The sequence below is a fragment of the Danio rerio genome, chromosome 8 (genome assembly GCF_052040795.2).
Source record: "Danio rerio strain M-AB ecotype USA chromosome 8, GRCz13ab, whole genome shotgun sequence".
NCBI lineage: Eukaryota > Metazoa > Chordata > Actinopteri > Cypriniformes > Danionidae > Danio > Danio rerio.
In genome coordinates this window covers 13,946,693-13,958,959 of record NC_141028.1, presented here as the reverse complement: position 1 = coordinate 13,958,959, position 12,267 = coordinate 13,946,693, and the positions used below count along the sequence as shown (strand labels likewise).

At 36.1% G+C, this 12,267-nt stretch overlaps 2 protein-coding genes across 6 annotated transcripts in view; one reads left to right on the top strand and one right to left on the bottom strand.

The window, feature by feature from the left end:
- The window catches only part of ntng2a (netrin g2a), a 121,350-nt gene that overhangs the window by 89,403 nt on the left and 19,680 nt on the right, over nt 1-12,267 (bottom strand). For all 5 annotated transcript variants that reach the window (XM_087263495.1, NM_001442239.1, NM_001442237.1 and 2 more), the window contains 1 exon segment: nt 5,216-5,859. Coding sequence is in view for 4 of the 5 variants with exons in the window: in NM_001442239.1 (NP_001429168.1) it covers nt 5,216-5,859 (644 nt within the window). In the remaining variant the exon portion in view is untranslated.
- med27 (mediator complex subunit 27) overlaps nt 5,707-12,267 on the top strand; it is a 129,619-nt gene continuing 123,058 nt past the window's right edge. Inside the window, exon 1 of the mRNA XM_088651067.1 lies at nt 5,707-5,847. The gene's annotated coding sequence lies outside the window, so the exon portion shown is untranslated. The remainder of the gene's footprint in view (nt 5,848-12,267) is intronic.

Here is a 12,267-nt window from a genome sequence, read left to right as displayed (position 1 = left end):
GCTCAAGAAAATTGGACAATAGAAGATTGGAAAAACGTTGCCTGGTCTGATGAGTCTCAATTTCTGCTGCTACTTTTGGATGGTAGGGTCAGAATTTAGTATTAACAACATGAAAACATAGATCCATCCTGCCTTGTATCAACGGTTCTGGCTGGTAGTGGTGGTGTAATGGTGTGGGGGATATTTTCTTGGCACACTTTGGGCCCATTAGTACGAACTGACCATCTTGTCAACGCCGGTATTGTTGCTGACCATGTCTATCCATTTATGAAGAATCAATTTGCTATGTTATGAAAAATTCCGGGCTTCAATTCCACTTTTTGAGCAATAATCATTATATTTATTTGTCCACAGTCCATTTACAGGTGACAGAAAACAAATAAAATGACAGAAGACTTCTGCATTCTATGTAAGCTGGTCAAAGAAACCATCTAACCAAGTAAGTGATAGTTCATTATTTTAAACGATATATTATTGACTACTTATTCCAAGACTAGCAGCACTGAACTGAGGGAAAGTAAACATGATCAATATTTCCTGATGTGCATTAGGATCTGCATACATTCAATATCCTTCAGTACAGTTAAAAACTGATATCTGATGAAGACTAAAGCATCCTATATGCCAAATACTCCATGCTTTACAACTCAATAATATCTTTGTGAGATCCAAATTTAAGACTCCTACCAAAGATAAACAATATAGGCTCATTCAGAAAATGTAGCCCTATATACATTTCTGGAGATCGCGAATTATGTAGCCAGAAGTACCTATGGCTGCATTTCATTTTTAAAACAAAAGCTACAGGGTGGTATGACGCTGTTCCGTTTCTCGCTTACCAGCGGACCGCTTCTCTTTGTATAAACAGCTTTCCCGCTGTTACCAGTTTTTCCAGTAGATTGACATGAACATCAGCGGACTTGAGGCACAAAGAGGAGTTGATCATGATGATGGGGTTCAAGTCCAGTGAAGAAGGTTTCAGAAAATAGGTAAGATAAAAACAGAATCCAAAAAATGTAACAAACAAGTAAATAACTGGGTGAGAATGTGGTGAAATCTGAAACGTGCAAAAAATCAGGCAAGGGCTTTTTTTTGGTTTGCTTTTTAAAACTGTCAGTTGGGTTTAGGGACGTAGGTGAGCGGGTCAGTCAGTGCTTTTTAAAACACTATTGGTTGGGTTTAGGGAAGGAGAAGGGTGGGTTAGTCGATCATTCATTCAGTCAGTTAGTCAACAGCGGCCTTTTGTGGATTTATATGAGAACAGCAGGCACAAATGGCACCTGCCATAGAAATTTGAGATCCCAAAAAGTGTACACAGCGGCCTCTGGTGGATTTGTGAAAACAAAACTGCAAAAAAAAACATTCAGTACCTCCAGGGATGTATTTCGCGATCTCCAGAAATGTATAAAGCAATACGTTTTCAGAATGAGCCTGAGTTAAAGATAAGGGTTTGGTGCATTTGCTCATGAATAATAAAACGTGAGTATTTATTTGAACTACGAACCAAAATAATAAAATAAATGAAACTCTTACAGCAACATATACTGTTTTACTGCTGTGTTGTGATAGCATTCTCCCTGTCTACTTTTTCATTTTTTCATTCATTCATTTTCTTGTCGGCTTAGTCCCTTTATTAATCTGGGGTCGCCACAGCGGAATGAACCGCCAACTTATCCACCAAGTTTTTACGCAGCGGATGCCCTTCAAGCTGCAGCCCATCTCTGTGAAACATCCACACACACACATTAACACACACACACACTATGGACAATTTACCCTACCCAATTCACCTGTACTGCATGTCTTTGGACTGTGGGGGAAACCGGAGCACCCAGAGGAAACCCACGCGAACAAAGACACACCAATTGAGCCAAGGCTCGAACCAGCGACCCAGCGACCTTCTTGCTGTGAGGCGACAGCACTACTGCGCCACTGCTTCGCCCTTGTCTACTTTTTCTTAGGTTTAAATTAGGAACCAACATGGATCAGTAACTACATTGTGAGCTCCAAAAATATATTCTATTAAGTATTTTTTTGTGTAGTGAATGAAATACAGAGATACTACATTCATCATGTTGCTACTGTCATATAAATTGCATCACTTCACTGTCATTCAGAATTATCTGATTTAGAAAGTGCAAATGTCAACAGAAGTAGCTGATCATCTAGATTTTGCCTTTGCTTTTTTTGAATACTATGAATTCAGACATGCTTATTTTGTGTGTGGAAGTATTTGTATTGAGATTCAGCCTTAGAGTTCAAAGCTGTGGAACTTTTGCTTTTTCTATCGATGCCTTTGTTTGAAACAATACATTGCAAATTACTTGTATAGTTTTTTATGTGCTCTTTAATTTATTTTTAAAACAAATATTGCTACTGACTTTTTCAGTTAGATCTCAGAGCACAACTGCTATTGCTAATAGTTAGCATCAAATAATCACAAGTACACCCACTTAAAAAAACAATATATACAGTATCCGAATCAAGTAAACAAGTGCTCTGATGATATCTAGCTACCGAATCTCTGAATGTCTTAAACGCTCAGCAGATAAAAAAAGTCTGTAATCCCTTCAGCTCTTAGGGTTGTCATCACCTCTCAAAATCCTTGCCGATATTTACTTTGTTGCTTTCCCTTTGCGACTGCAGGCTCTCTACAGTTGGAGCTTTCTGGGTTTGTGAAGTGATTCCCCCAATTGTCAAAAATGATTGGTGTTTAGATTTTTATAGACTAAAATCTGCCATCAAGAAGTAGATCTGTTGAAAAACACTATATTTACGAGACATGAGATAACCACACAAAAATGAATAAGGTTGAACTTTCCCAAAATCAGACAGCCCTAGACAGCTCAAATTGTAAATGATTAACTTCCATTGTGAATAGGGTAAAGTTAGCTGAGTATGTTGAACACTGATGTCTTGTGTACTTGCTTAATAACTTGTTTTTGTATATATTTAGGCAAAAAATAAAATAAAATACAGCTTTCGGCAACTGTATACACATTCGGCATCCTCTTTGAAGCTGCCAGCATCAGTTTACATGATTTTCCTATTGAGTAAACTGTGTATCAAAAACATTTAGAAAACTTTTTGAACCCCATCATCAGTGGCTTTTTCAGCAGCTCAGAGCACATTTTCTAGTTGTAAAAAGTTTAACATTTCTGATGAAACCGCACTAAGTTAGATGCCTTTTTCCATAAAAGGTTTGAAAATACACATAAAAACTTTTATCCCATAAGTAAAAATGTGCATAAAGTAAGATAAAAACACATTTACTGAATTAATTCCAGCATGTGGATCCAAAATGTGATTTTGTTTTAAAGGGCATATTCAGAGAACTGGGTTGGGATAAGACACCATTAATGGACTAATCAGCAGACTGACCACATTGCTTAACATCTGAAATGTTGTTTTGGCCATTCAAAATGCTTCAGCCAATGTCTGTCATCACAGTGGTTAAGTATTATTAACTCCCAGATTGGTCTTGAGCGGCTGCTCTTAGAAAGAGTGCCTCACACCTCCATAAACTTGTTATGACTGCATTCATTGCCTTTCGTCTTCTAAATGTATTAAATAAGAAAAAAGGCCCACAGTGGATTCTCCAACCACAACAAATTCCAATTTTCTTCTTGATATTTGGCGGCAGTTTTTTTAGGAAGTTAAAGTTTTGTTCTCTTAGGGTGCTTTCACACCTGCCTTATTTAGTTCGATTAAATTGCACTAGAGTTTGTTTCCCCTTTTGGTACGGTTCGTTTGGGCAGGTGAGAATGCAGCAATCATACTCGAGTGCGCACCAAAAGCGGACCAAATAAGCGTACCGAGACCTGCTTAAAGAGGTGGTCTCGGTACGCTTTCAAACGAACCCTGGAGCGGTTCGTTTGTGGTGAGAATATGATCCGTACTAAAACAGGTGTTTGGACTAATTCAGCTGTCGTGGGCCTATGCGCTGTGCATTATGGGATATGGAGGAAAAATATTTGTTGACAGCGCTTTACCAACAGAGAGGGAGAGAGGGATAAACATTACCTGATGGATCGTTGGTAATATTTCCGCAAGATGACCATATCGGAGTTTAGCTAAATTAATTCACGTCTCCTCTTGAAGTGACGAGCGATGCATTAAACACTGTTTTCCAGCTGCGGCCGCGCTTCATTTTCGTAATGTATAGTTTGTCTAAAGCAGGGATACAATCAGCCAGTCCAGTCGTCCCTCCAGAGTAAAAGGTTTTGTTTACCTGCGGGAGCTCACTGGCATTTTCCCGCACGTGAATTCTGACCAATCAATAAGCAGTTTAGGAAATATGTTCAACAACATTTGGCCATTGTGAGATGTGGATTTTGTCAGATGAGGGCTTTTTGGTTCATTTCAACTGGTTCGGACCAAAGCCAGCAGTGTGGTGTGAAAACAACCCAAAGACGGCAGAAGATGCAACAATGTATCATTTATTACCCTTGGTCCGGACCAAATGAAGCGAACTACAGATGTGAAAGCACCCTTAGACTAATTAAATAAGGGATGTCCAAACTTGGAGGTCCAGTGTCCTGGAGAGTTTAGCTCTAACTCTAATCAAACACCCCTGAACCAGCTAATCAAGCTCTTACTAGATATGCTAAAAACTTCCTGGCAGGTGTGTTGAAGCAAGTTGGCCTAAACTCTCCAGGGCACCGGCCCTCCAGGACCGAGTTTGGACACCCCTTAATTAGATGGAAACTGTGGATTATTGGTAAATGTTTAATGCAATATTGCAGTTTTGTGCATAGGTTTAATTCAGATGTTTGGATAGAAACATAACTACTGACTAGTGAGTACAGAGATTTCAGTAATAGCAAAAACAACATGAAAAAATGGAGGGAAGCTGCTAATAAATCATTATCATACTAGTTTTAGGGCACCTTCATCATCCAATCCTAAATTACTAAATGGTTATAAGCACTATAATGTTTTCTTCCCCATCGTAATGTTGTGTACCCACAAACATCATTGCAAATAGACATTCTCCTCCCTGTTAACTTCAAAACCAACGCAAATGCCAACTTCCTCGTTCCTCGTTCTGCAACACACGGCAGCAATACTCTACTGTAACCGAAAATGCTGCCAGCTTTTTTATTTTTAAACAACAATGCTCCCTCGTCAACACTTTTTTTGTCAAAAAAAGACACTACATGTTAACATACAAACAGCTGTCCAAACACAGCTTTATAGTGTTGTGCAACTTTACCTTGCTGGTATGTCGATGTTGGAGATGGCGTAGAAATACTTGAGAAGGTTGTCTTTCTGTACGTATGTTCCTCCGAGCGCCGGTCTCAGCAGCCGAAGTCGTAGGTTTGTGAAGGTGAAAAAGTCTCGGAGACCTTTCATACTTTCCATGCGTGTGTACAAGTTGTCCATGTTCTGCAGTTTTGCCCCAGCAAATATGGCGAAGCGCTCCCGGACTTCAAAGCGCACGTTCTTCTCATTCTTGGAACCAACCCAGCGAGAGTATTGCTCGGTACATATGACTCTGGTCACGTTGGTGGCCGAAAGATCCTGCACTCTTTTTGCCAACATCCCAAAAGCCTCCATGCAGTCATCAGCGTAGTACTGGTAAGGCTGCCAGGTTCGTCCATAATTCAGAGACTTGTCTAGCACCATTATTGTGGGCCGACCATACTCAAAGGATATCTGGATGTCATCTGTTAACTCAAGGCTTTTGTTCCAGGATAAGGATATGTTGGCCAGAAGAGGCTCAGGATATCGACTCCATGTTACCGTCTGCCAGTAGGTGATGAGTCCGGTTCGCTCGCTGTCTTGCATCAGCTCTGGAGGATGAGCCAGTTCTTTGGTGGAGGCATCGCATTCGTCACTACACAGGTATGGGTTTTCCTAAAAACACAGATAAATAGAGTAAATAAAAAGGCAAACAAAGAGTGATATAAAATGAAGCATGACAACAACATTGCACTATACTTAATGTGTTCTGTATTGTTAAAACTAATCTGTTGTAAACATTAAATAACGCCTTTAATTTAGAGATAAAACCTAGTGTTGAGTTAGCTATCTTTGGGGTACCAGAACGCAATATATTGTTGACAAACAAGAAAAAAAATGTATTCGTCTTCACTTTGTTAGCAAGGAGAAGAATACTACTTGAGTGGAAATTAGCAGCTTTACCTAAAGCTTCAATGTGGATGTGTGATCTGATTTTATATTTGAAATAAAAGAAAATTAAGTATTTAATGAAGGGATCTGTCCAAAATTTTTATGAAACATGGCAACCTATGATCACATATTTTGAATAAAGTAAGACTCTCCTTTAACTGATTTATATAAATAAATCTGTGCAAACAGGTTTAACTGTGATCACCAATATGGTTTAGTTTGATATTTATTTAAAAGACCACTATAAATGTTACAGAATATTATTTATTATTAATATTATCATGTACTATAGGTAGTTATTTATTTGAATTATTTTTAAAGTTTATTTATTTTTTATTAATTTACTATTATTATTATTTTATTCTTTTTATTTATTTATTAACTATTATTATTAATATTTTAAATTTTGCTATACTTATATCTATTCCTGTTGTAATTGTATTTTAATTTTTTTTGTTTGCTAATTCATTTCGGCGGCAATGTTCAAAAATGGGGGGGGGGGAATTACAACCTTAAATGTACAAAATGTTTTGTTAAAGCTTGAGAAAATAATCACAAATAAATGTTTAAAAAAAACTAATCTGTGTTTCCACATTTCCATGGAAATGACTAAAATATCGTTCATTATTGTGCATGATAGGTCAGTAGTTGTTCGTGATATACATAATTATTCGCCCTCTTGTGATATATATATATATATATATATATATATATACATTTTTTTTTTCTAAATAATGTTTAACAGAGCAAGGAATTTTCTTTGAGCAGGTAAAGTTATAAAGGTAAAGTACATATATCTGACTGCTTGTATTAAAGGACAAAATTGTATTGCAAAAAAATATATAAATATATTTATAAATTATACATTTTAATACAAGAATTATTGTGTTGCTAAGTAAAATATCAAATTGTTTATGAAAAGCATCGTCAATGCCTGCCCCTATAGATATCGAATTAAACTGAATCGATGGCTCGATAATCGTAACCAAACTGAACCATGAGACCAGTGTAGGTTCACACCCCTTATATATATATATATATATATATATATATATATATATATATATATATATATATATATATATATATATATATATATATATGTGTGTGTGTGTGTGTGCGTGCGTGCGTGCGTGCGTGCGTGCGTGCGTGCGTGCGTGCGTGCGTGCGTGCGTGCGTGCGTGCGTGTGTGTGGAGGTAGGTAGGTTGGTAGGTGGGTCGGTAGGTAGGTAGGTAGATAGATAGATGGTATATCATCTTTAACAGTCTATATACAATACATAATGTTGCATGTGGAAAAGTCACTAAAATACATTTTTATTTGAATAGTCTGTGGAGCCCTTTAAGGTTGCAAAACTTTGCAGAATTCATGCCTTGTATGGTAACCTTTTGCACGTTTTCTGATGCTTTAGTAGCTACAACAACCGCAATAATCTCTTAAAAACAAACCAACAACAATGCATGAAAAACCCCAAAAGAGCAACAGGAAACATTGAAACTATTTTTGACCACTTAATAATGCCCAATTTTCTTGGAAAAATGCTCTTTTTGTAATGAATTTTGTTCTGTATAATTTGTATCTTTTTTTGAATGTATTTTTTGTTTGTCAGTTATCTACAAAATAAACAAAAAGACCTAATGCATTTGTGATGAAGTGATGTGCAAATACTTTTTTTAATAATAAGGGAATTATGAATTCAATTCAACTAGGCCTATTATAACATAAAATATAGTGTTTCTGACATTTTTCTCTATTTCATAGATTTGAGTTATGTATTACAGTATCGCAATACTATTTAGTATCAAGATACTTCATTGAGTATAGTATTGTAACATGAATAATGGTATCGTGACAAACCTAACACTGACACAACAAAATTATTTGTTGAAATTACCCTGATTTTTTTTAAACACAACATCTAAAAACATTTATTTTTTGACCAATTGTCATTTTGTGCAAAAAAAGTTATGTCATTTATAATTATAATTTTTGAAAATCATTATGCAATAGCATCTATTTTAAAAAGTCTGCACATTCCTATTTATACACACTAAAAACAACATCTGCCATAATAGCTGAACTTGTGTATATTTACCCAACCCTTTTTTCAAAGTTCCCATTGCGAAATTTATTTCAGTTTGATCCTTTACCCTGACAGACCAACATTATTTGTTGAAATTGCCCTGATTTTTTAAACACAACAACTGAAAACATTTGTTAATTTGACCATTTTTTGTCATTTTGTGAAAAAAAGCTGTAATTCTCATTCATAATATACAATTTTTATTCATTATAAAATATTATTTCTGTTTAAAAAGTCTGCACATACATATTTATGCATGCTAAAAATAACAACTGCCCTAAAAGCTCAACTTCTGTATATTTAAACAACCCCCCTTTTTTAAAGTTCCCATCAGTAATATCATTTCAGGGTTTGATCCTTTGCCCTACCGACACACCAGGTGTACGGATTAGCCTACAAATTGCCATCTGGTCACCCTTGATCCCTTGTAAGTAAGCAACAGCCATCCCACACAACAAACGCTGGAGGAGTTAAAAGTCTCAGCACATGCGGAAAACCGACAGATCCACGTCCAGGGAAATAGTTATTGTTTCACCACCGGCACGCTTCACTGTGTCTCGGGCCAAGTGTGTTCATGGCCCATTAGCTTCCATTAAGAAATAATTCAGGCTACCCGTCCCAACCATCTGGAGTTCCTTAGCACTTTGATCCATAACCAGGGAACACCTTAGCCTAACTCAGCCCTCTGACTCAATCCTGCCGTCTTTCTCCGTATCCCACAAATCCAGTCCAACTGCTGCGGCAGGTGGTTCTTACACTAAACCTCGCAGGAATCACGTCACGTCTAAAGGGCAGCACGGCTTTAGGAGGAGTATTTCCCCATCTGATTGACAACATTAGAGATCCGTGTCAGTAAACACACAATACAGCCTTCCTGTAGCTGCAATATTACAGCATGTCACTAGCAAAGGCAAGCTTTTGGGTTTGATAACATGTGAAGCTTGTTAAAAATGCTTGTTAAAAAAATGTGTATACCGTTAATCAATGTTTATGCAGCATCAGAACAATTATGCTAATTAATAAGAAAATAAACACATTGTGAAAACATGGATTCAGTGGAGAGGGAAAGAAACTTTTTGGATATTTGCGATTTATGTTCATAATTTTATTATAAAATATGATACATTTAAATTGACTTATTTCACAGGTATTTTATTTATTTAAGTGATGTTTCATAAAAGATCTAAATGATTGCTATGACTTGTACAGTACTCATATATACATTTGTTTTTCAACTAAATTATGTAATTGAATGTCAGATATTAAGGCTGTATGTGATGCTTGAATTCCTTTCTTTTTGTTTAAGAGTTTTGTTAATATTGTATATGGAGCAGCGTTTTTGTTAAGTAAATGTAAACTAAAACTAGGAGCTCTATTTTGATAATCTAGGCACAAAGTCTAGCGTGTGGCGCAAAAGCATTAGGGGCCTATCATACACCCGGCGCAATGTGGCGGAAGGCGTGGCGCAATAGTCTTTTGCTACTTTAAGCTTGGCGCAAGGGTCGTTTTGAGGTGTCGCGCCACACTGTTTAAATAGCAAATGCATTTGCGCTCATATGTGCGCCCATAGGCGTTCTAGTCTAAAAAAGCAGGCGTGATTTGGCGCGTTGTTATTTTGAGAAACTGTAAATAGTCTGTTTTTTAGACCAGAACAAAGTCGGTCTATTGTCTGGCGCAAAGTGCGCCTGGCTTACACACTACACACAAGATGTAGAGCAATATGCAAATATCTTTACATATGAAAAAGATATAATATCTTAAGGATATGTATAATAAGGATATATATAGGATATAAATATAAATGATTAAAATATTACAAAACATTAATTTCTAGCCTACATGAATTTAAAAACCACTGCTGTCATTCTTTCTTCATCTCGGGAGGCTTTTTCAGTTCATTCAATTTGCTTTTGTATAATGTTATTATTATCAGCTGTATTATTTATTATATCCATATTTATATTTGTTTTATTAAAAACAAGCTTAGATTTGCCCACCTGTCAGGTTTTAGACCATATGGGGCATAGCAGGTGTATTTGGAAATAACTCAGTATTTTGACCACACTTTGTTATTATTGTTCATTTATTCCTTTGCTGGAAATTAGAACTGAATTTAGAAATAGTTTTGAAACAAATCTTTGCGCTTAACAAACGAAATTAATTATTTATAGGCTAATTGATGTCTGTCCGGTAAGGTTTCCCTATCCACGAAAGCAAAAGCGAAAGTGAACTTACTTTACGTCATGTTAATAGCAATGCGCTTATGGCGCGACGCAGCTGGCTCTTAAAGGTAATGGGAGATGAGACTCTGATTGGTTTATTCTCAAAACACACCTATAACTCATTAAGAAAATAAACTCAACCCTTTTAGACCATGCGACATGGCGCAAAGCGGATTTTCCCGTCCTTAAGTTAGCAAAAATGCGTTCTGACATGCCTTGAACACGTTTGCACCCTGCATTTTGCACTCTGCGCATGGACCGTCAAAATAGAGCCCTAAGGGCATGTCTGAATCCACTTTTGCAGTTTTAAGGACGGAAAAATACAGTTTGCGCCGAGGCACATGGTCTAACAAGGTTGTGCTTATTCTCTTAATGAGTTGGGGGTGTGTTTTGAGAATAAATCAGAGTCTCATCTTCTATTCCCTTTAAGAGTCTGTTACGCCGTGCCATGGCAGGTTTGCTATTTACTTGACGGACTTTGTAAGTGGAAAAACTGAGCACTTCACTAGTGAGAAAACAGTTAAACATCTACAGTGTGAGGAAAAAGAATGAGCCTCTGCCTTCAAATTCTCTTTCCCTCTTTCGTGGATAAGGAAATGGTATTGTACGCACTTCCACTGATGACATTTATTAGCCTACATAATTAATTTCGTTTGTTAAGCTCAAAGATTTGTTTCAAAACTCTTTCTAAATTCAGTTCTAATTTCCAGCAATTGAATAAATGAACAGTAATAACGAAGTGTGGTCAAACAAGTTATATCCAAGCACACATCCTATGACCCAAATGGTCCAAACCCTGACAGGTGGACAACTCTAAACTATTTTTTTAAGCAAATATAAATCTGCATGTTATAAATAATAATAATAATAATAATAATAATAATAAGAAGAAGAAGAAGAAGAAGAAGAAGAAGAATATTTTACAAAAGCAAGTTGTCCTGAATCAACTGAAAAAATCCCCACGAGATGAAGAAGGCATGAAGGCAATGGTTTTTATATTTATGTAGAAAATAATTATTTTTGTAATATTTTATTCCTTTAATTCTTTTTTATTTTTTAAAGATATTTGCGTATTGCTCTATATCCTGAGTGTTTTAAGCAATGTGTAAGCGAGATGCACAACTAACGCGCTCTGTGCTGGACTTTAGACCTGCTCTCAGTTGGTCTATTACACAATCTATTTTAGTTCCTCAAAATAGCAATGCACCAACAATGTGCCTTAACACACCTCTTTTCTAAAACGAAACATGCATGAATCCACAAAATGGCGCAAATGAATTTACTATTTAAACAGCGGCAGAAAAAAGAAAAATTAGGGTTGCACTGTTTTAAATATAGCAACACGTCGCGGCAAAAATGTCTTGTGCCTTATTGCACCAGGTGTATGCAGGGACCTTTATGTCAAAAAACATGTTTGTTAACTGAAATATAATCAACAAAATACCAATAATCTAAAACTAAATGAAATTTACAAGACTGGAAAAACTAAATCATATGAAATAATAATTTACAAAAATACATAATCATAAATACCTGTAAAAGCGCTTTTACAGGCACATTACAAAAATATCTTTTCTATATAAACATGAAACTTGTTCCATCTTTTCTCCAACTGCCATAAAATGTAAATAGGGATGTTTAACTACAGTATATATCCACAGTATGATCTTTAATGTAAAGAAATTTGTCTGAATTCGTCATGATTTTTACTTTTTGTATGGTTTTGGATTCAGTGTTTGTTCAAACTATTATTTTATTTTATTACTGAGTGGTCCACACAAGGCTTTATGTAAGTTGTGCAAAACACTAAACAATAAAAGCTAAAC